Below are 21856 nucleotides of genomic sequence, written 5' to 3' on the forward strand. Positions count from 1 at the left end.
CCCCGCGGTGCACGGAGCGCCGCGGCCCGCTGGCCCCCGGGAAGGCCCGGCTCCCGGCGACGTGTCCGCCAGCTCCGGCCCTTCACGGCCGCCCGCGCGCGCTCCGCTCCCCTCCTCTCGCCGGGGCGGCCGCCGGGGTCCCGCTCCTGCCGCTTCTCTCCGCGCATCCTCGGAGTCCGGGGGCCGCTCGCGCGCTCCGGCGGGGACGGGGACGAAGGCGGAGGCTGCACGGGCCGGGGCAAGGCGCGTGCCCGCCCCCCCCCCCCCGCTCCCCGCCCCTACCCGGGCCCGCGCGGCGGCGGCGGCGGAGGGGCGCACGCGGAGGGCGAGGCGGGGGACCAGGCGGTGGCGACGGCGGCGGCGGCGGGAGGAGCGCCCCTCCCCTCCCCTCCCCTCCCTTCCCCTCCCCTGCGGCGGCCCCGCTACGTGTCGCTCCTCCTTGCGCCGCCCGCCGCCGCCCGCGCCCTCGGGCCGCCCCCGCCGCCCCCCGCCGAGCCCGCGGCCGCGCCCTCGGGCCGGTACTTGAGCCAGCAGATGACCCAGGTGACGACGACCGAGAAGAGCGCCAGGATGCTGGCCACCGACAGGCAGATGGGCCCCACGGGCGACGGCGACGGCGACGGCGACCCGGGCCCCGGGGCAGCTCCAGGGGGCGCCGCGCCTCCGGGAGGGCCGCCCCCGCCGCCCCCGCCCCCGTAGTGGTTGACGAAGATGAGGCCGGTGAAGAGCAGCACCACCATGGAGAGGAAGGAGAAGACGACGCACACGCAGCCGGCGGTGAGCGCGGCGCGCTTGCAGTCCTGGCAGCTGTCGTAGGCGCCCGGGGCGCGCAGGCGGGCGCGGGGCGGGCGGGCGGCGTCCTCCGCGGGCGGGGCGGGGGCGGGGGCCGGGGCCGAGGCCGGGGCGGCGGGCGGGAGGCGGTCCTGGGGCAGCGGGTCGTGCGCGGCGCGCAGGGCCAGCGGGAAGGCGTCGGCGAGCTTGGTGTTGACGGGCAGGCCGTGCACGCGGCTGTCGGGCAGCGGGGTGCGGTGGCGGCACACGGGGCAGGCGATGGCGCCGGGCGGGCCGAGCCAGGGCGGCGGGCGCGGGGGGCGCTCAGGCGCGGCGGCGGCGGCGGCGGCGGCGGCGGGGGGCGCGGGGGCCGCGGGGGGCGCGGGGGCGGCGCGGAGCTGCAGCTGGCGCAGGCACTCCTGGCAGAAGGTGTGCAGGCAGGCCAGCAGCTTGGGCGCGCGCCGGTCCGCGTCGAAGTAGTTGTAGCAGATCTTGCACTCGTAGTCCTCGAGCGGCGGGAGGACCCCCGCGGCCGCGGCCTCCCCGGCGCCTGCCGCGCCCCCGCGCCTGCCGGTCGGGCTCCGGTGGCCGCCGCTGTCGCTCGCCGGCGCGGCCATGGCCGGGCGCGCCCCTCATCGGGGGCGGGGGGAGGCGCCCTCGTGCCCCGCGGCGGCCGCCTGGGCTGCGGGCGGCGGGAGGCGCCTCCGCGTCCCCCTCGGGCTGCTGTCGCCTGGCGGGGGAGGCGGCGCCGGCGGGGCCGGGCGGGGGCGCAGCGGCGACCGCCTCCCCCCGCCCCCCGGCGCCGCCCGGCCGCGCCTCTCGAGCCGCGCCGAGCCGCTGTCCTGGCCCCGCTGGATGGCGCCTTCCGTGGCGCTTGGAATTGGAAGTGGAGGGAGGCTGGGGGGGGGGGTGCGGGGACGAAATTTGGGGTGCGGCCGCTTAGAGATGCGGCGCCGTGCACCCCGTCCCCTCCCCTCCCCGGCGAACGGGGGCGGGGCAGCCTGGCCCTGCGCGCCCCCGCCCCTGCGCCCCGCCGTGCTCCCGGGGCCCGGTCGCCCCGTGCTGACTCCCCTGGGCCTGGGGCCGAGCCCGGCCGAGCCCCCCTCCCCGCCCCCGCCCCCGCCCCCGCCCGCCGAGCTCACCGGTGATGCACTGCGGGACCCGCGCGGGGAGGGGCGGCGGCTGCGCGGGGTCCGGTCCTGGTCCTCGGTGATCGCATCGCTCCGTCCGAGAGCGAGCGCCGGCCGTGGCCCAGCCGGTTACACGTTCCACTCGCGCTCGCAAAGCCCAGGCGGCCCTGCAGCCCTGGCAGGCTGGGAGCCGAGGGCGGGCATCCTCATTCCACCCATTGGAGGAAATTTTGGAGCTGATCAGAATCCGTCTGTGCCCCTTGAGATCCCGCTGGCTGAGATTTATGCTCGCGGCCAGGCCCTGCTGATCCTCTGGCGCTGACCACAGGGGAGGAGGCAGCTCTCGTCGGTGCGCAGGCGTTTCCAGAGGCAGCAGGGGGGAAGCGTTGTTGTCAAACAGATTCAGGGAATTTCAAAGTCCAGCTCAACTAACCCCTGGCACCATCCAGCTACTTCCACTTAAACGTTTAACATGCAAATGTAGAGAGCCCAAAATTCCGTGAGTGAGTGACAGGGCACAGGTATTCCTGATTTATTAAAACTGATGGAAGCGCCCCCCCCCTCCCCCCACTGGACAGGTTAGCAAGAGGCAGGACTTCTCCAAGGAGCACCTAGTAGGATGTGGGGGGGACCATCCGAAAGGGCTGTTCAGATACTCTTAACCAGAAAGTTCTGTTTCCCCGTTTCTCCAGGTTGGACATCCTCCCCATGAAGAGAGAACCGCAGCAAGGGAGAGGAAGAGGATGGTTCTCTGGGTTCCCATGAAGTAGGAGCATTTCCACTTTTTCTCCAGGTTCTCTGCAGAAGGCAGTGAGACACTCCAGAGAATGTTTGTGGAAAGGGCGAATGAGCACGGAAGCAGCTGGAGGGAGAGGACAGAGGGAAACCAAAAAGCCACTAGAGCAGGAATTGTCCTAAACAACTTGTAAGTTTCTATGACATTTGAAAGTACGTTTACTTTTTACTGTTGGTGAAGAGTGAGTGCGATACATGTCTTTAAGTGTGAGGGATCTTAGGAAAACTCATTAGAGACTCCTTTACCTTTCCATTTCCTAGCTTCAAATTTTATGAATATGATTTGCTTCTTAAAGCATGTTTCTTACAGCATGTCATTTTGTGATGAGAGCTGTGATGAGTAGAGGGCAGGGTGATGGGCCATCAGGACAAAGCCCTCCCCTGGCCTTGGAATATTACAAAATTATCCAAGCCAACTCTCAGTGAAGGAACTGGCTGCCTGTTCTCTTTCCCTCCTTGAGCTGTATGGTTGTGAAGAGCCCAGGATCATGCATTTTATGTGCAGTTTTAAACTGGGTTTTTCTACTTAAGCCTTTTAAAAATATTTAAGTTTTTAAAAAGATTTTACACGTGGAGCGCCTGGGTGGTTCAGTTGGTTAAACATCTGCCTTTGGCTCAGGTCATGATCTCATGGTCCTGGGAGTGAGCCCCATGTCGGGCTTTCTGCACAGTGGAGAGTCTACTTCTCCCTCTTCCTCTCTCTCTCTGCTCTCTCTCCCTTTCTCACTGTCCCTCAAATAAATAAAATCGTTAAAAATAATAAAAGATTTTACTTGTGTATTTGGGAGAGAGAAAGAGAGCGAGCACAAGTGGGGGGCAGGGAGAGAGGCAGAGGGAGAAGCAGACACCCCACAGAGTGGGGAGTTGGACCGGGCTCAATCCCTGGACCCTGGGATCATGTCCTGGCCTGGACTCTGGGCTCAATTCCTGGACTATGGGATCATGACCTGAGCCACCAAGGTACCCCTCTTCTATCTACTTAAACCTTGATCATCCCTTACTGACAAGAGGCATAATGCTGATGTAGAAAACATTTAAAAACAGGGCATGAGGAAAAAAGAAGCACAGAACTAGGAGAGCTAGTGTGTGTTTATGTCTTGTCCTTCCCACCCACCAGGTTCCTAGGACATACCAAAGAGGGGATGGAAAACAAGTTCTGAAAGTCCACATGTCTGCATTTGGGCAAAACAATGGAAGATTTTGAATTTTCACTCTGTTATGCATTCTCAGCATCAGATAGCAGGATGGAGAAACGGAGCATGGGGCGATGGGAGAGTTTCTTAGCCTCAGCACTATTGACATTTTGAGCTGGATAATTCTCTGTCGTGGTGCAAATCTGTGCGTTGTCAGACGTTTAGTGGCATCCCTGGCCTCTACCCACTTGATGTCAGTAGCCACTCTTTCTCAGTGGTGACATGGGGGTAAGCTGACCCCTGGGAGTAGTTTGAGGATCACAGGTCTCTACCAAAGTCACAGATTTGGTTATGGGGAAACCAAAAGCAAAAACATTTTCCAGCTTTCAACTAGCGCAAGCAAACATTGCCTTGGGAGTCAAAAGGAATTATTTAGAAGCTACCAGCATTTCTCCTACGGCTTATGGTCCCTGAGTTCCCCTAGCACCCTCTTTGAGAGGTCTAGGTACAGCTCTTGTCCACAATACATTCTGCTGATGGGATCATAAATGAGTACCAGGATTTAGTTAGCAATGCTGGAATTTACTCTCTGCGTTTGGATGGCTTTTTAAAGGGACCCAGCATCTCCAATCATTTATATCCTGGGGCCAATCACCCGTTTTTAGGACTCATAAAGGCATCACAGCGGGACTTCTATCAGTGCAACGAGGAGCCACGACATGCTTGAAGGGTGTAAGTTTGTGTGCCGCAGGCCACGGGCTTCTGCCCTAATGAGCTGTAAGGCCCACTGCTCACAGTGTCGCCTGCAGCCGTGAGTAGTGAAGCTCGGTCATTCTTGTAGGAATTAGGCTTTCACTGTGGTAAAAAACTGTGTCAAAAGGGATCTTAGGTCAGGAACAAGGGACTCGATATTCACATCAGAGTTTGAACTGGCTTTGCTCATGAGCTCTGCTCCAGCCTTGATTATGTTAGACACTCACTATTGGCTGCATGGCTTTCTTTTTGAAGACCTGAATAAATGAAAGATACCAATGGTAACTTATATGTATTTTCTGCGTCAACGATCTAAAGAGAGAATGTTTTAGCTTTAGGATTAACCATCCTGCGTCCAAATGCTAGGTGTCCTCCTTCCTCCCCCCGTGTAGCATTAGATTTGCTAGTTAGCCTCTCTGTGCCTCGGTTTCCCAAACTTTAGACTAGGGGTGAGTAGTTCCATAAGTCTGTTGTGAAGCTTGAGTGTGTTCTACACATAACACACCGAGTTCCCAGCCCGTTAACACTCGTTATTGTTTCTCTCAGAGGTTTCTATTTTTGATCTCAGCAGTCCTCACAAATGTCCCCATGAGAGAGGCCTAGAAGGTATGTGTAAGCAGCCTACAGTGACGAGCCAATAGCGACAAAGTGGTTCTAACCCACGTCTTCCATTATTCAGAGACAGATCCAGTTAGCATCTCAGTCAGAAAGACAAGGGGGAGGAGCCCTGACCTAGGAATCTCACCACGTATTATTGATCTGTTAGTCACAATAAATAAAGTCCTGTATAAAATATGAGGACAAAGTGAAATCTCATTGGTAATATTGGAAGGCTAGATGTATAGGCAGATAATGCCACTCAGAAGCAAGTAGTACATGAGTCAATCAAAAAGTTGACATTTTGGGGCAGCCCGGGTAGCTCAGTGGTTTGGTGCCGCCTTCAGCCCAGGGCGTGATCCTGGAGGCCCCGGGATAGAGCCCCACGTCGGGCTCCTTGCATGGAGCCTGCTTCTCCCTCTGCCTGTGTCTCTGCCTCTCTTTCTCTCTCTCTCGCTCTGTCTCATGAATAAATAAATAAAATATATATATTTTTAAAGTTGACATTTTAAAATAGAAACGGGTTTGATTCGGTTGGACGTTTACTGCGGTCCTGTTCTGGCAGGCATCGATGCCATGTGACGAGGTACCTGGCCTCCAGAAACCAAGACTTTAACAGAGGATGTTAAACATGCGTGCAGAACTCAGAGGCAGAATGAGGCAAGTTTGTGGTCCAGGGACAAGGTCTGGTGGGAATAAAAAGGAGAGATGTTATTTCTGCCTCTAGGGAAATACGAAGGTTCCACAGACTCATGGTCCATGAATTGTAGATGGTTTAGAAGCTGCAGAGAGAAAGACATTCAAGGCAGCAGGGAAAGCAGACGTGCTGAGGGCAGGTGGCCTACTTCAGAGAGAGCGTGCAGTGTAGACCCTGTCCAGGGAGCCGGGGATGCTGTACTAGCAGGGCTGGGCTTAATTCTGTAGACAGCGGGCTGGCCGACCTCAGCACAGGGCAGGAGTGCCTGTGGGAGTTTGAGCCTGGGAGCGGTGGCTAGGCTGGAACTGGAACTCTCAAGAGGGACCCCTGTCAATTAAGAGGTTGCTTTAGGAGCTAGATCTCGTTGCTCTGTACTGTAGAGATACGACTTCTACAAGAACTAACGTGTTCCATTTACGGTGATAAGTCTTCTGTTGTGTAGAGGCAGTATGGTCTAACCTACTGTATGCTTGCTAGCTGTGTAGTCCCGGAGAAGTTACTTAACCAGATTCTGTTCCTCTGTTTTCTGTCCTGGGAAATGGGAGAGTAGTATCTACTTCGTAGGGTTGTTGCAGGGTCACGATGAGTTAATATTTGTTGAGCTTCACAAAAACATTGCCTAGTGCATGGCAAGTGCCACAAACGTGTTACAGAAAGAAGCTACCTAAACAGGCCCAAATTGCCGCAACTCAAAAGATGCTTTTTCTGGGGTGCCTGGGCAGCTCGGTGGATTTAGCATTGGACTTCAGCCCCTCCTCAGACTCTAAACTTGGTGCAGAGTCTGCTTATGCCTCTCCCTCCCCATCTTGCCCTCCCCCACTCGCTCCTGGGCACAGGGGTGTTGTACGTGCCCTCTCCCTAAAATATATGAATAAGGGGTGCCTGGGGGGCTCAGCGGTTGAGCGTCTGGAATCTGCCTGTGTCCTTGCCTCTCTCTGGGTCTCTCATGAATGGACAGATAAAACCTTAAAAGAAAGGAAGGAAGGAAGGAAAGGAAGGAAAGGAAGGAAAGGAAAGGAAGGAAGGAAAGAAAGAAAGGAAAAGAAACTTCAATTTAAAAAAGTTGAGAAAATCCGGATTGCTTATGCTAGACTGTTGGCATAAAACCTCCAAAAAGCAGAGCTGGTTTTAGTGATGGCTGTGACCTTTCATTGCATTTCCCTGTTTCTGCTCCCTTCTCCCTCAGTCAACCACCTAGGCCTTTCTTGACCTTCATAGGCCTAGAGGGTCTGCTGCCTTCTGCATTCAACCTTTCCTGAAACATTTATAATTCCCACAAGCAGAGATGCATATAGTTGGATGAGTTCTTTTAAAAAAGATATTTATTTATTTTAGGGAGAAAGAGAGACAGAGAGCAAGTGCCTACATGAAGGGGGAGGGGCAGAAGGAGAGGGAGAGAGAATTCAAGCAGGCTCCCCACTGAGCGTGGAGCCCAGTGCAGGGCTCGATCCCACAACCCCGAGATCATGATACTCAACTGACTTAGCTACCAGGCACCCTATAGCTGGTTGGGTTCTTGAGTGTCACAGAGTCTATCACTGGCACCTCACTGATGACTTAACTGAGACTCAAAGAATTAAAGTCATTTTCCAAGTCTCATGGCTAGTAGTCCTTGGAATGGGGCTGGACAGCTGCTGGACTTTTGCTTAAGTTTAAAAAGGACTATAGACAACAGTCAGGCTCCCGGAGGAGCCTGCTTCTGCCTCTCCCCCTGCGTCCCTCTCTCTCTCTTGTGAATAAATAAAATCTTTAAAGAAAATAAGCAAATAAATAAAAAAAAATCTTAAAAAAAAAACTTAAAGGAAAAAAATTTTAAAAACTTAAAGGATTCTCTTTTTAGGGAAATTGTCATTTCTTTTTTGGTAAATAAAAAACAATTCAGAATAAAAACTCTCAGTCGTGCAAAGTTAACATCAATAGTGATTAAGTCAAGTTGATCCCAAGGCCACTGACAGTTCTTGGGATTGAGACATCTCTGCTCACTGTGCATTTGTATCACCTCAAGTAAAATCTAGTAAGCAAGGTGTGCAAAACCTTCCAAGGAAGCATTTGGTTTAGTATTTACCACATTAGAGTATCTTAATACTTTTTACAATGTGCAGATAATAGTAATTTTTAAAAATGTATAGAAATGTTCAACTACTTGGAAGAAAATTCAGGAAAGAGAATTTTATTATTTTTTCAAATATCTGTGTTTGCTTGTTTTAAAATAATCTCTATACCCAATGTGGGGTTTGAACCTACAGCCCCAAAATTGGAGTCCCACGCTCCACCAATGGAGCCAGCCAGGTGCCAGGGAAAGAGAGTTCTAAAATCACCTAGAACCCAGTACTTCAGCATAGCTATTACCATCACTGAGTTTATTCAGTTAGGTTTATGTTTTACATACTTGTGATAGTAATAACCATGTTTTGCTTTATACCTATTTGATTTATTCATTCGAACGACTATGGTGTCTCCCTTGTACCAGATTGTGTTTTTAGGTTGATAAGGTAGATCACACAGTGAACGAAACAGACAAAATGCTTGCCCTCATGAAGCTTATGTTCTTGTGTGTACGTGTCTGGTGGAGAGACACAGTCAACAAATAAATTAATAGGTAACATGATAGGAAGTGGAAACGACTATGGAATAAAATACATCAGGTGTCAAGGGGGGGGTGGATTACTATTTTAAATAAAGAGGGCAGGAAGTCCCATCTAATAAAGTGATGTTTGAGCAAAGACATTAAGAAAGTGAGGGACAGAACCATGTGGTACTCCAAGAGCGCCCAGGCAAAGCGAAGAGCACGTTCAGAGGCCCTGAGGTGAGAGCTTACCTGATGTGTTCCAGGAACAGCAGCCCACGGCAGGAGCCGAGTGAGGTAGGCGAGGGGACGGGCGATGAGGCCACTGAAGGTGTCAGAGATGATCATGTAGGGTCTTGCACGCCATGTTAGTGATTCTTGGTTTTTAGTTAGAATGAAATGAGAAGCTATTGAAGGTTTTTTTAAATATGATTTTATTTATTTATTCATGAGAGATACAGAGAGAGAGAGAAGCAGACTCCATGCAGGGAGCCTGATGTGGGACTCGATCCCAGGACTTCAGGATTATGCTGTGGGTGGAAGGCAGGCGCTAAAACCGCTGAGCCACCCAGGGATACCCTATTGAAGGGTTTTGAACAGAGAAGTGCAGGATCTGCTTTGGGTTTCAAGGGACTCACCATAGCTGCTGTGCCAAGAAGAGATCAGAGGGCAAGTTTAGAAACGAGGAACCGGGGTGGGTGGCTCTGGTTAACCAAGTAGAGGAAGGCGCCCGGAGTCCCTGGGACGCCCGGATTCGGATTCTGTGCGCGAACACGAGGCTGGCGGCCCTGCTGATGTGCGGAGGGAGGGATTGAGGCCGTTCCTGAGGATGTTCCCAGGCTTTGGTCCTGAGTCCAAAAACCACCGTTTTCATGTCTCAGTTGTTAACCAATATGCAATACGCGTTTTTCCATGACATTGCTACTTTTTATAATCGGGACGTCCTTTGTCTCCTTGCCCGAGTAGCCTAACAGTGACGCTTGATGCTGACCACCTGATCCAAAATCGCTACCTCCTCCCACTTCCTGTCCTTACCTGCCGTATTTCATTCTGTAACTGCATAATTCTGAGGGCCCAGTGCAATCTGAAAACGTGGAACGCTTGTTAAAAAATTATTAAGAACTTCAAGAAGCCTTGGGCACCTGGGTGGCTCAGTCGGTGAAGCCCCCGACTCTTGGTTTCCGCTCAGGTCGTGATCTCGTGGTCATGGGATCGAGCCCCACGTCGGGCTCAGCGCTCAGTACAGAGCCTGCTTCAGATTCTTTCTTTCCCACCTCTCCACCCCTCCCTGCTCGGCTCCCTTTCTCTCTCTCAGATAAATAAATAAAATCTTTAAAAAAAGGATTTCAAGAAGCTTGCTGGCAGAGCATTAAAGCTCCGAGTGTAGGGCTGTGTCACAAGCCAGTCCTGCATACACACGTCATATATTCCACTAGCTGTTTTGTTTACTCTCTGTACCCCTCCCTTGTATTCACAGGAGTCTATGCAGGATAGGGTTTTTGTGTTTTGTTCCCGGCCCCATCCACAATGGCTGGGATTGTACCTAGCATATAGTAGATGCTCAATAAATATTTTTAATGAACAAATGATTTTATTTTTTTAACGATTTTATTTATTTATTTGAGAGAGAGAGATCATGAGAGACAGCAAACGTGCACAGGGGGAGGGGCATCAGGAGAGGGGGAAGCAGGTTCCCACTGAGCAGGGTGCCCCACCCAGGGCTCAGTCCCAGGACCCTGGGGTCATGACCTGAGCCGAAGGCAGATACCTGACCACCCAGGCACCCCAGGAATATGTGGTTTTAAAATGGCTAATTAACATTTTTTCCAACAACCCTACCATAATTTTCCTTTTTTAATTTTCTTTTTGGGTGTGGCACCCAGCATGGGGCTTGAGCTCACAACCCTGAGATCAAGACCTGAGCTGAGATCAAGAGTCAGATGCTTAACCCACTGAACTACCCAGACACCCCTCTGTTATAATTTTCTTATGCTTTCTTTCATCAGTGGATATTTGGGGAGAATATTTTGCTGCTGTAGATCACGTGGCAATTAAAATCATCATATAGCTTTTGCTATATTTTGGATTAATTCTCTAAGACTAATTCTCAGAAGTGGGATTTTTGTAGACCATTTTCCTTGAAAAATGCAATTTCCAAAATGTAGTGGCTGGATGACTTCACATTGTATTAAGCATTAATTATCCTTTGGCAATTTGAGTTGTTATTTAGAAACACATTTTTATCACCCAAGGAAATGCTTTCATTTTGTTAATATATATGTTCATGCAAGAGGAGTTTTTTCAAAAAGAATAACTTTTTTCTTTTCAAGAGCTTCATGATAAGTATATAAGATCATTTCTTTTCCTATTGCTTGTGTTAATTTTGTTCAGCGAGATATGAGTGAAGAAAGAATAATCAGGTAGATTTTGTAGTTGACATAATAAATCTATTTCTTTGAGTATTTTCTAGTTTCGTTGGATTTTTGGTGCTTTTTAAAAAAGATTTTTAACTTATTTATTCATGAGAGACACAGAGAGAGAGAGAGAGAGGCAGAGACACAGGCAGAGGGAGAAGCAGGCTCCCTGCGGGGAGCCCGATGTGGGACTCGATCCTGGGACCCCAGGGTCACGCCCTGAGCTGAAGGCAGATGCTCCACCACTGAGCCATCCGGGCGTCCCGCAGTTTTGGTGTTTTAATATTTTATCACTGCTATGTGTTTCTGTGTTTAAACTGTAGTTTATGCAAGAAAATGCATGTCTCCCCATCGACTCCCCAAGGACTATTAGTTACTTTTAAGAGTTTTAGCATTCTGTGAATGTAATTATTAGAGCTGCTCACCAAAAAAGAATAGCCAGAGGCTTCAGGGGTTTACAGTCCCTGTATTTGCCGTTGCTCATGTAAACCAATGACGTGTTTGACATCCCAGAGCTCCCAGCAGCTGGCGGACTGTGCTTAGCTTTTGTGTCAACGGACGGTCACCACGGCTGCTGAGTGTCTACACACCAAAGTGAAGCAGAATTGGTTCTAAACAAGCTGGAAAATAGGTCAGAGCGGCATGGACTCTTGTGTCTTAAAATGGTTTTTTTGCTTTTATTTAAGAAATTGGAAAAGATGCTTTTCCGTTCTTACATGTGTAGACCTTCACAGCAATATCTTGCCATTTCTTTGTTTTTCTTCTCCCGTTTTCCAATAAGGGTGCTAATTTAGGCCGTGAAGCTCCAAATCACTTATCCAAGACCACCGGGTAAATGCAACTAGAATCAAAACTATGTTTCCCTGAAGGCTTTGGCCGGCAGGAGTCCGTTTCCTTGACTCTTCCAGTTGGTGGAGGATGCCTGCATTCCTTGCCTCATGGCTGCATCACTCCCAGCTCACATTTCCTCTGACTCTGGCTCTGACCCTCCTGCCTTCCTCTTCTAAGGATCCTGTGATTGCACCGTGCCCTCCTTCATAATCCAGGATACCCTCCCTGTCTGCAAATCTGTAACTCGTCACATCTGCAAAGTCCCCTTTGCACATATGTAAAGTAAAATATCCATAGGTTCTTGGGATTCACATGTGGATGTCATTAGGGGTCATTATTTTCTTGACCACATAAGCTCTGCAGCCCCCAGTAAGGCTGCTCATAACCAGTGACTGGTCCCCAGGTTGCATCTCCCCCAGGTCCTACTCTGTTGCAAAAGAGCTGAGAGAAGCACTATTCCCAGCCCATTATAGTCCACCAGTGGGCTGCAGTAGACCCAGGAGAAAACTTGGCCATAAAATAGAATAATGTAAAAGCAGATTTTTTTTTTGTCATAGGAGCACCAGCGCCTGTATTTCCATCCCTGAGAACTTTCTTTCTCAACCAAAGGCTTCTTGGCTGCCTGGAGTATTAAGAAATGAATGCCCCCCATAGTAGCCCTCAACCAAGGACTTATGAGAGCTGGTGTATTCATACCCCAGCTCCCTCATCCCTCCTCAGGCATGTGAATTCTGAGACGTGTGTTTTCTCCTTGCTGTCATTGTTTCCCCAGCAGAATGAAGCTCCCGACGCTCACAGTGGGAGCTGGCTTGACAGGGCACCCTCCAGTGGCTGTCTTCCCTTTCCTGCTTCCTTACTCTCTTATTGGCATTCCTTTGGGATCACCTCTTAGCTCCTGGTTCACTTCTGGCAGGACTCCAATTGAGATGTGGGGAGAAGCTTTGAAAAGAAGGGGGAGCCGTACAGAGATGTCCAGACGTGTTTGCAAAAGCTTTTCCTATTGAGCCCCTCTTGAACTAAAAACTGGAGTGGGAGTGATAGTAACCTGGATGTAGTTTAGGGGATTCCAGGACATGAATGTTTGTCTCTCACATCTAGAGCATATCCTCTAGAGAGATTCCAAGCCCCTAGGAGAAGCTGCACCCTGAAGGCCCAGAGGATATTTTAGCAGTGGGGTCGGGGCGGTTCCACGTGGGCAGAGTTCGATACAGCTCATTGAGCCACCCGGTTCCAAGTGAGTGTGCTGCTGCTCCAGTGCTCTCCGGGAGCACACACAAAGCTTCCTGAGTCTGAGTGCAGAGCTGGTGTGTCTGAGACAGTCCAGAGGGAGATCGTGCTTGGAAGAGGAAAGAGGCGGATGAGCCCAAGAGTGGAAGTGCCAGCAACAGAGCATTAGGTGCACTGGGGACCAGGGTGGGGGGATGGCCACCTGAGCAGAGGCTCCTACCCACACCCTGCCTCTGCCCTCTTTGGCCCCTGATGCCATCCAGAGTAAACAGAGAGAGAAGCCCACAGTCCTGACTGAACCGTTACCCCAAAAAAGGTGATTTGTAAGCTGGAAAAGAAGGGACCAGGTTTTTGGCAAAGCTAAGTTTGTTCTTTGGCTGTTATTCAAGAAAAATGGAAGGGGAGGCTTATAAATCAGGAGCTTATAATATTGCACCTGCCACTGGAGAAGGTCTTTCATTTCCCATTATTTATTTTAACGGTGGTCCACTGTTCCCATGGCACCCTGAAAATAACTCCAGGAAAACATAGGTGAACTGGATAATATGGGCTAATGTGAAGGTATTAAACTAAAACCAGTGGGTTTTTCAGTGTGTACGTGCACATGCACATGCACACACACACACTCCCCCCGAGCTGCTGTACCTTGGTGGCTCTGCAGAGGTGGCAGGGGGATACCACCTCGGGAGAGAGGGAGGCCTGGTGAGGAGCTTAGGTAAGGCTGGCTGGGCAGGGGCCTGTGGGGAGACGACATGCAGGAGACTGAGGTGTTGGCCAGGTGTGTCCCGGCCCCTTCCCTGGGGCCAGGGAGCCCAGGCAGGTGAGGTGGAACCTCCAGACTTGCCATTAGGTGATATGAGGGGGTTACTGTTGATTTTGTTTGCAATAATAACAGCAGTGGGATTATGAGAAAAGTTCTTATCTTCTCTGTCTACCGAAGGATTGGAGGAGAAAGAGTGTGACATCTTGGGTTTGCTTTAATATACCCCAGTGAAAATGTATCAATAAATACACTTAAAAGTGGAGAGGGGCACCTGGGAGGCTTGGCTGATTCAGCTCCAGCTCTTGATTTCATGTCAGGTCATGAGCTCGGGATCCTGGGATAGAGGCCAGGGTCAGGCTCTATGCTCAAGACGGAGTCTCCTTGTCCCTCTCCTTCTGCTCCTCCTCTGTCTCTCTCTCTCTCTCTCTCTCTCTCTTTTTTCTCTCTATCAAAAATAAATAAATAAATCTTTAAAAAAATAAAAGTGGGAGAATAGAAGAAATAAGATTGTCACAATGTATAAAAATTGTCAAAGCCGGATGATAGGAATTGAGGTGTTCGTTTATACTACTTTCTTTTGTGATACTTGGAAATGTTCCTATCAGTTCTTAATATTAGAAACAGACTGGGGGGCGCCTGGGTGGCTCAGCGGTTTAGCGCCTGCCTTTGGCCCAGGGCGTGATCCTGGAGTCCTAGGATCAAGTCCCGCATCGGGCTCCCCGCAGGGAGCCTGCTTCTCCCTCTGCCTGTGTCTCTCATGAATAAATAAATAAAATCTTTAAAAAGAAAGAAAGAAAGAAACAGACTGGAAATTGGGAGCATTCTCATAAAAATAGCCCAGTATTGCTCACATTTTTGGAGGTCTCACTAGCACTTTGGTTTGAAGGGACTAGAGAAAATCATCTTGAATTCAGCTCTTTCATTATTTTTTCTTAACTCTTTCCTCAGCCTCCCTTAAGAAATCAAAGAAGAGCCAAGGGTGTGTGTGGGGGAGCAGGAACCCAGGAATCAAATCAAGCTTTTCAGAGCTCACGGCCCAGTGCAGGCCCTGTGGGTTCTTGTCTCCTGTCTGTTCCCCGCCCACCCCACCCCCCACCCCCCACGTTGCTCAGGCACCACCGGAGCTCAGAGCCTTACCCTTCTCATTGCAGAGATCTCTGAGTCATGGCTCCAAAACCCAGAATGAGTGGATCAAGGGAGATGAAGAGGATGTGTAGGAAGTTATCAATGAACATTCTAGGAGCAGAAGGGATAAACCAGAGCCTCCTGTGCAGTGACTGTATGTGGTCTGTGAAGCTCCTTGTTACTCAGATCTTTTCAAAGATGCAGCTCTTGGAGGTGGGGCCTCTCCTCATCTGGGAAAGTCTAGGAGGCTCAAATTGCCCCACCTTCATCCCTGGGATCTATTCAAGAGCTCATGCTGTATGTGCCCACCAGCTGCAGCCTCAGTTCTAGAACAGCTTCTTCACGCTCCAGTAATTTGGTATCCTTTGCATGACAAAGGCAGAATTAACTGGACATGCATGCAACTGACATTTCTCCAAAGGGTTTTTCTGCAGCCTGGCCCTTTTGATCAAGTCTATATGTGTCGATAGAGAAAAAGAATTTTTCCTCCTCTTCTAAGTCTGCTGTTTGATTAGATGCTATAAAAATAATTAGGTGGGAAATATGTTTTTAAGTTAGAAAAGCTCCTCCTTGAACTACGAATCTTCTCTTTGAGAGGCAAAAATCAAGTGCAGTATTTCTAATGAAAAGATAAGCAGCTGCTTGGAGGCCACAGATGAGAAAATGAAGCTGCAGTTGTATTGTGTTTCTGACTAGTGTTTGTGCTTATGCTTCTGTTGCCGCAGTGAATCCCAAAACTCTCGAGGCTGCCCAAATGGGGGAAAATGTAAGACACTGGGGTTCTAGCCTAACACCAGTGATTGTCTTGACCTCTAGAGAGAATAAAGGCCAAAGATGATGTAAGTCCATACACATAATATCTACCTGTACCTTCGACTGGAAGGAGAGAGACTGTGGGTGCTCATGGACCACGGGTGTTGAGGAGATGGCCCAGCTTCTGAGATGCTAGTCTCTTGGATGCTTTGCAAAGTCCTGAGTAATGACAAAGTCCTGAGTAATGAAAGGCTTCCCAGACCCTGGATGGCCAAGCAGCTCCTTGATGGGTTTATTCTCCAGCCACAACATATCAAAGGAAAGGGTATTTCAAATAAAAACGTGGAATTTGAGAAACAAATCAGAGGATCATAGGGGAAGGGAGGGAACAATCAAGACGAAATCAGAGAAGGAGACCAACCATGAGAGACTCTTAATGGTAGGAGACAAACAGGGTTGCTGGAGGCCGTGGGGGGTGAGGAGATGGGGTCACTGGGGGACGGGCATGAAGGAGGGCACGTGATGGGATGAGCACCCCGGTGTTCTATGCAGCTGATGAATCACTGACCTGTGCCTCTGACACTAATAATGCACTATATGTTAATTAATTGAATTTAAATGAGATTAAAAGAAAAATTTCAGACCCATTGTGAAACTCTCATCGTTTAGCTCTTTTGTTCTACACACCTATATAGTCCATTTATAATCTCTGAAGTATTTTGGCTCCAGGAAAAATTTTTAAAAAGAACTTCTACATGTGGTTAGAACAAAGGTAAACAGAAGCAGCACTAACGCATCTAGTGCTGCATCTGACTCCAGGTCAATGACCTCGAGTCGTCGTGAGTAGTTGTAGGACACTCACTCTTCTTTTGTGTTTGTGCGGCAAAAAAAGTATGTCACACAGAATTTACCTTCTTAACCATTTCTAAGTGCCCAGCTCAGGAGTTTTAAGAATATTCAGGTTGTTGTGAAATAGATCTACAGAATTTTTCATCTTATAAAATTGAAACTCTGTACCCATTAGACAGCTCTCCCTTGGCTTCGTCTCCCTAGCCTCTGGTAAGCACCATTCTACTTGCAGTTTCATGAATAAATAAAATCTTTTTAAAAAGTGCCATTGGGGTTTTTGATAGAGATTGCCCTGACAGTCACTGTTCTTTAATAAATGTAGCAGGGAAAGCTACTGCAGCAGCAGGCAGGAGCTTGCTAGCTAGAAGCAGGTGTTATTTTCTCAACCTCTTTGTAAAATAAAACTATCACAGCAGAAAATTATGCCAGTAAATGCATTTGTCTTAGTTTGTCTTTTTCTCAGATCTCTACAGATTAAATGGTCCTTAGGAGAAAGGGAAGAGAGAATCTGTTGCTTCCTTTGAACATAATATTTTTTTTTAAGATTTACTTATTTATAATTGAGTGGGGTAGGGAGGGACAGAGGGAGAAGGAGAAAGAATCTCAAGCAGACTGCACTGAGCACAGATGTGCAGGGCTCCATCTCACAACCCTGAGATCACGACCTGAGCTGAAACCAAGAGTAGAGCACTTAACCAACTGAGCCACCCAGGCGCCCCAGGAGCATTGTCATCTTAATAATAACAATGATAGGGTACCCCGGATGGCTCAGCGGTTTAGGGCCACCTTCGGCCCAAGACATGATCCTGGAGACCCGGGATCGAGTCCTATGTCGGGCTCCCTGCATAGAGCTTGCTTTGCCCTCTGTGTGTGTCTCTCCCTCTCTCTCTCTCTCTCTCTCTCTCTCTGTCTCTCATGAATAAATAAATCTTAAAAAAAAATAACAATGATAAAAGTGATTGCCATGGTATCATGTAATTTGTTTATCTTTTATATTGTATAAAGCATTTACAGTCCATTATGTCATTTTATTTTAGTCCAAAGCAGCATGTCCCAAAGTTATGGTCCCTGGAATCTTGGTTCCTCAAAAAAAGGTTTTGTAATCAAATAATTTAGGAAGCATTGCCAACTATGTTCTTTTATACTCTGCACTTAGAGATTCATTGCTAAAGGCTCTGAGAAGTTCTGCTGCAGACAGATAAAGAAATCAGCTCAGTTTTGTGTAAACAGGTGTTTACCAAACTGTTATGGCTACTATTTTTTTTTTAAAGATTTTATTTATTTATTCATAAGAGACACACAGAGAGAGAAGCAGAGACACAGGCAGAGGGAAAAGCAGGCTTCCTGCCATGAGCCCAATGCGGAACTTGACCCCAGGACCATGATCTCAGCTGAAGGCAGGCGCTCAACCACTGAGCCACCCAGGTGCCCCCATTTTTTTTTTTTTTTTTTTTAGTAAACTTTGTTAATGTCCCATGCATCTAAGGTATGACCAGAGCAGAGACTTTATTTTATTTTTCTTTTTAAAGATTTTATTTTTATTTATTTATCTATGAGAGAGACGGTGGGGGGTGGGCAGAGACATAGGCAGAGGGAGAAGCAGGCTCCATCCAGGGAGCCCCACGTGGGGCGCAATCCTAGAGTCCCACGGACTGCTTTTCGGCCCTGGATCAAAAGCAGGTGCTAAACTGCTGAGCCACCCAGGGATCCCCTAGAGCAGAGACTTTAAATGACCAGTTTTTAAATGCTTTATTGTAAATATTAAGTTTGTTCATAGTGGTGCAGGAAATAAGATGCTTTGGACAGGCAACACACGAGCTGACTTCTGCTTTCACGCGTATGAGGAGCTAAAGCTGGGGCTGACCGTCAGCATGCGTGGAAACCTGGGGTGTCTGTAGTAACGAAACTCGGCCATTTCTTCCATGTGCTGTATGTATGAACCTGCCTGCCATCCTATTTGCAGCAATGCCCTTGCTGAAGAAGAGCAAATGGGTGCTGAAGTTATATTGAGCCAGGCCAGACGAGATTGGTTAGATGAGATCTACTTAATCACCCCTTCGAGTGACGATGATTTGGAGTGTTTCCTATAGAGCAGAATAAGAGCTAAATTACCTTTCATCCAGCATGATTAATCATATTGGTTGTTTATCTCTTTCTCTCCCTGGCCATGATACATTCTCCTTCCTAATTTCTTTTAAAGAATGGCTTCTTCCAAAACACTAAGCGTTCAGAAAGCTTTAAATGATGTATAATTTATCCGTCTGGCCACACAGATTCCTTCAGAGTCATTACTGACTCATTCCTACAGAGTCATTAAATCCATCAGCGGCACATTTGCTGACTTAATAATAAGCAGATTTGGTTTTCGGGAGACTCAGGCAGCCGTAAAGGGCAGATCCATGAGGCTTTATCCCAACCGCTACCAGCGCGCAGGGGCAGGGTGCTCATGTCACACCAGGGGAATATCTAGGGGCCTGAAGCTTTGACAGATTTGGAGGCCCTTTATAAATAATTCAAATTATTAGATGCAAAATTAAATATTCACTTAGAATCATCATGTAAGTGACCACTGTAACAGCACAATACTTAAAGCTGACAAACTCTGGAAGGATCTCAAAATTTAGAAAATAACGTATTTCATATTTAGCTATCTGATACATTGCTCACTAAAATTACTGTCTGTGTATGCTTGATTGCCTATCCTTGCAACAGTGATTTTGTCCTGCTTTCTCCTGAGAGAATAAAAGGAGAAATCAGACTTTCCTCTGATTGGGTTGGTCCAGTAATGGATGGGTGGTGAATCATCATGGTGGACGAAACGATGTTTTTTTGTTTTGTCTTGTTGCTACGGGTGAAATGATGTTTTTTATTATTGATTGTGTGGGAAGATTTCTTTTGGCCTCACAAATTATTATGGGTACATTTTTAGGATTCTTAATCAATTTTAGGAAAACTCTTGAGCGTCTGTCATAGACAAACTGTAGGATTTCAAGGCATTTCAGAGGTTTGCCGTTGCAGAAGCTGATCTTAGGTACTTTGTGAATTGATAACACTCATGGACCAGCTTGTCTTCAGTGTCCCTAATGTTGTGGCGTATTATGAGGGTCAGGGCAGACCCTGTACCTTCACTTATCAAGGTGGACTGTGTCGGAGGAGTGGGTGGTAGGACCATTACCAACAGTCCTTCTTGCCCCAGGGCAGCTGGCAATAACTAAACCATACCCAGAAGAGTCTGTGAACCACATAAATATCCCACTAAACCAAAACTATATGTAACCCCATCTATTTCCTGAGTCATGATCCCAAATGCCCCGATGGCTCCTCCTCCACGACCTAACACAGGGAGAGCTATGGTTGAGGAGGAGCCGCAGTGGGAAGGAGTCCGTGGCCTCTGCCGTTTGTGGTGAAAACATCGTACTCCTATACATTTTACAAGAACGTAGGGCCGTGCAAGCATTTACAAGTGCTTCGCATGAGGAGCTATGAAACGTAAGCTTTATTAGTTTCATGGTAAATCCACGTCTTCACGTTCGTCCACTCCGATTTTGCTCCACCAGAGCTGCTGCTGTTTCTTTCGGAAGCTTCCAGGTTTCCTTGTTGAGCGTAAGGACCAGATCTGTAGAAAATGTGACACAAACGTAGAGGCATGCACGTGGCTGTATTTCAACGGGGCCAGTTTATTACATTTAATAGAACAATTATGTGGCGTTAGGAGACCAGTGACTTTTAAATCAGAGCTTAAAACTGTCTACGAAGCTTTTTAAAAATACACCCAGAAATTCTGATTCTGTGGCCCCATGGTGCAGCCCAGCAATCTCCAATTTTCAGTTTCCCAGCTGATTTCTGATGTGCTGCCAAGTGTGAGAAGCACCAACGTAGGTACAGCGTTTGATGAATGCCTCTGCCTGACACAGCCCCGTGGGGCAAAGTGAAGGGTGAACGTACAAGGAGGCTTTTTTATTTGGTACAAGCGCAAGTGGTAAGTTCTCCCATCAATCAACTGCACCCACACTTGGTAAGGAGACTCTGATAGGTTTTGTAGTAGCTCAGACCCTTTTGGGTGCAAAAGGAAAATCCCATTACAAACCAGTTGAGCCATAGAAAGGAACCTGCCAGCTCCTGCGGCCAGAATGTCCATTTCAGGCAGGGCTGAATTGGGGTTTCACGTGCCCTTCCACAGAGCGTTGCCCACAGGTAGAAAGCACCCCTTTCAATAATGAGTCTTGGAAGAGAGTTTTATTGCCCTGGCGGGGTCGAGTTGCTGCATCCAGACCGTCTGACTGGCCAGACCTGAGCCAGAGGCCCACCTCTGTGGCCTTCAGGGTTGGTCAGCCTCACTGACCCATGTGACCTGGGAAAGGGGGTGTGTGTCCCCCTCAGGAAGATCAGGGTTGCAAGCAGAAACAACTGGTGAATGGGTGGTTGGCTCAGTGACCTCTGGAGCCACTTCCAACTGAGGGCACACTTGCTTTGGCTTTGCTCAGTTCTCAGACTTGCCGGGCCTTGGAGCGGTGCACATCCAACAGCCTGTTCCTGACAGCTGGGGCCCTGGGCGGTGGGGAGGGGGATGCTCCAGAACCTGTCTGGTCATCTGCGGCTTTCTACCTCCTGTTTGGGTGAGGTGACTGCGAGCAGTTTTGCAACAGCCCACACTGAAGTGGTGAATCAGAGGGGTTAAGCAGAGAGGTGGAGTCAAGATCCAAAGCCAAAGGAGACAAAGTCAGCAGGTTGACAAGAGGATGTTTCCAAGTACATGGAGGTGTGGATGTGAAAATAATTTTTGAGCACGGCACAGCCAATCCCATGATCAGTTTACCAAATGTGTTTCTCCATAATGAGATACGTGCTTTTTTGCCTTTAACTATCACAAGTCCCTGGGAAGGTAGACCCAGAGATGGGCCTCCCATCCCCGCCTCGAGGAAGATCCACTCTTCAGCTATGGGGCAGTCCATCGCCACACGGCTCCCAGCTGCTGGCCCCCCTTCAGGGCCTGTGGGTCGCAAACAGCAGCTGGGGCTGAGATCATGCCCATCGTGGGCAGCGTGCATCTGCAAGTAGGGTATGAGGGCCCAGCATTTCAGGCCACTGAGGCACAACTTTAATAGGCCCTGCTTCCTCTATAGCTGCCCACCAGTCTGGGGGCTTTGTGAGGCCTGCAGCTCTTCTTCCCCTCTACCCAGTTCTTCCCACATGCTTTCACTGCTGTTGATGCCTAGTAGACATCGTGGACCCCAGACTTCATTTCAGTATCTGCCTCTGGAAAACCCACTCTGTGGTAAGTATCATTAGGTGACATTCTAATCGGCCTATTAGAAGTAAGAGGAAACCTTCCACTTGCAAACTACTTTTTAATTCTTGAAAAAAAAAAATAGACCTAAGACTCCTTCTCTTTTCCTTAAAAAACAAAAGATAGTGTGACACCTGAAACTCATATAACGCTGATTGTTAATTG

The 21856-nt window shown here is 49.1% G+C and overlaps 1 protein-coding gene and 1 long non-coding RNA gene across 2 annotated transcripts; one reads left to right on the plus strand and one right to left on the minus strand.

Annotated features, from left to right (window-relative positions):
• Window positions 1-422: 422 nt before the first annotated feature.
• LOC125754492 (translation initiation factor IF-2) lies at window positions 423-1440 on the minus strand. The gene has a single exon (XM_049106576.1). It carries the CDS (start codon window positions 1386-1388, stop codon window positions 423-425), a length of 966 nt encoding a protein of 321 aa, XP_048962533.1. The 5' UTR covers window positions 1389-1440.
• Window positions 1441-1990: 550 nt separating this feature from the next.
• LOC112656528 (uncharacterized) lies at window positions 1991-4867 on the plus strand. The gene is made up of 3 exons (XR_003134380.3): window positions 1991-2250; window positions 2594-2826; window positions 3814-4867. It is a non-coding gene; the product is annotated as an uncharacterized LOC112656528 (long non-coding RNA).
• Window positions 4868-21856: the final 16989 nt, after the last annotated feature.

The sequence above is a fragment of the Canis lupus genome, chromosome 37, assembly GCF_003254725.2.
Source record: "Canis lupus dingo isolate Sandy chromosome 37, ASM325472v2, whole genome shotgun sequence".
NCBI classification, from domain to species: domain Eukaryota; kingdom Metazoa; phylum Chordata; class Mammalia; order Carnivora; family Canidae; genus Canis; species Canis lupus.

What these genes read in the sequence shown, in the direction of transcription:
- LOC125754492 (XM_049106576.1), bottom strand. Translation starts at nt 1,388, where the DNA reads ATGGCCGCGCCGGCGAGCGACAGCGGCGGCCACCGGAGCCCGACCGGC.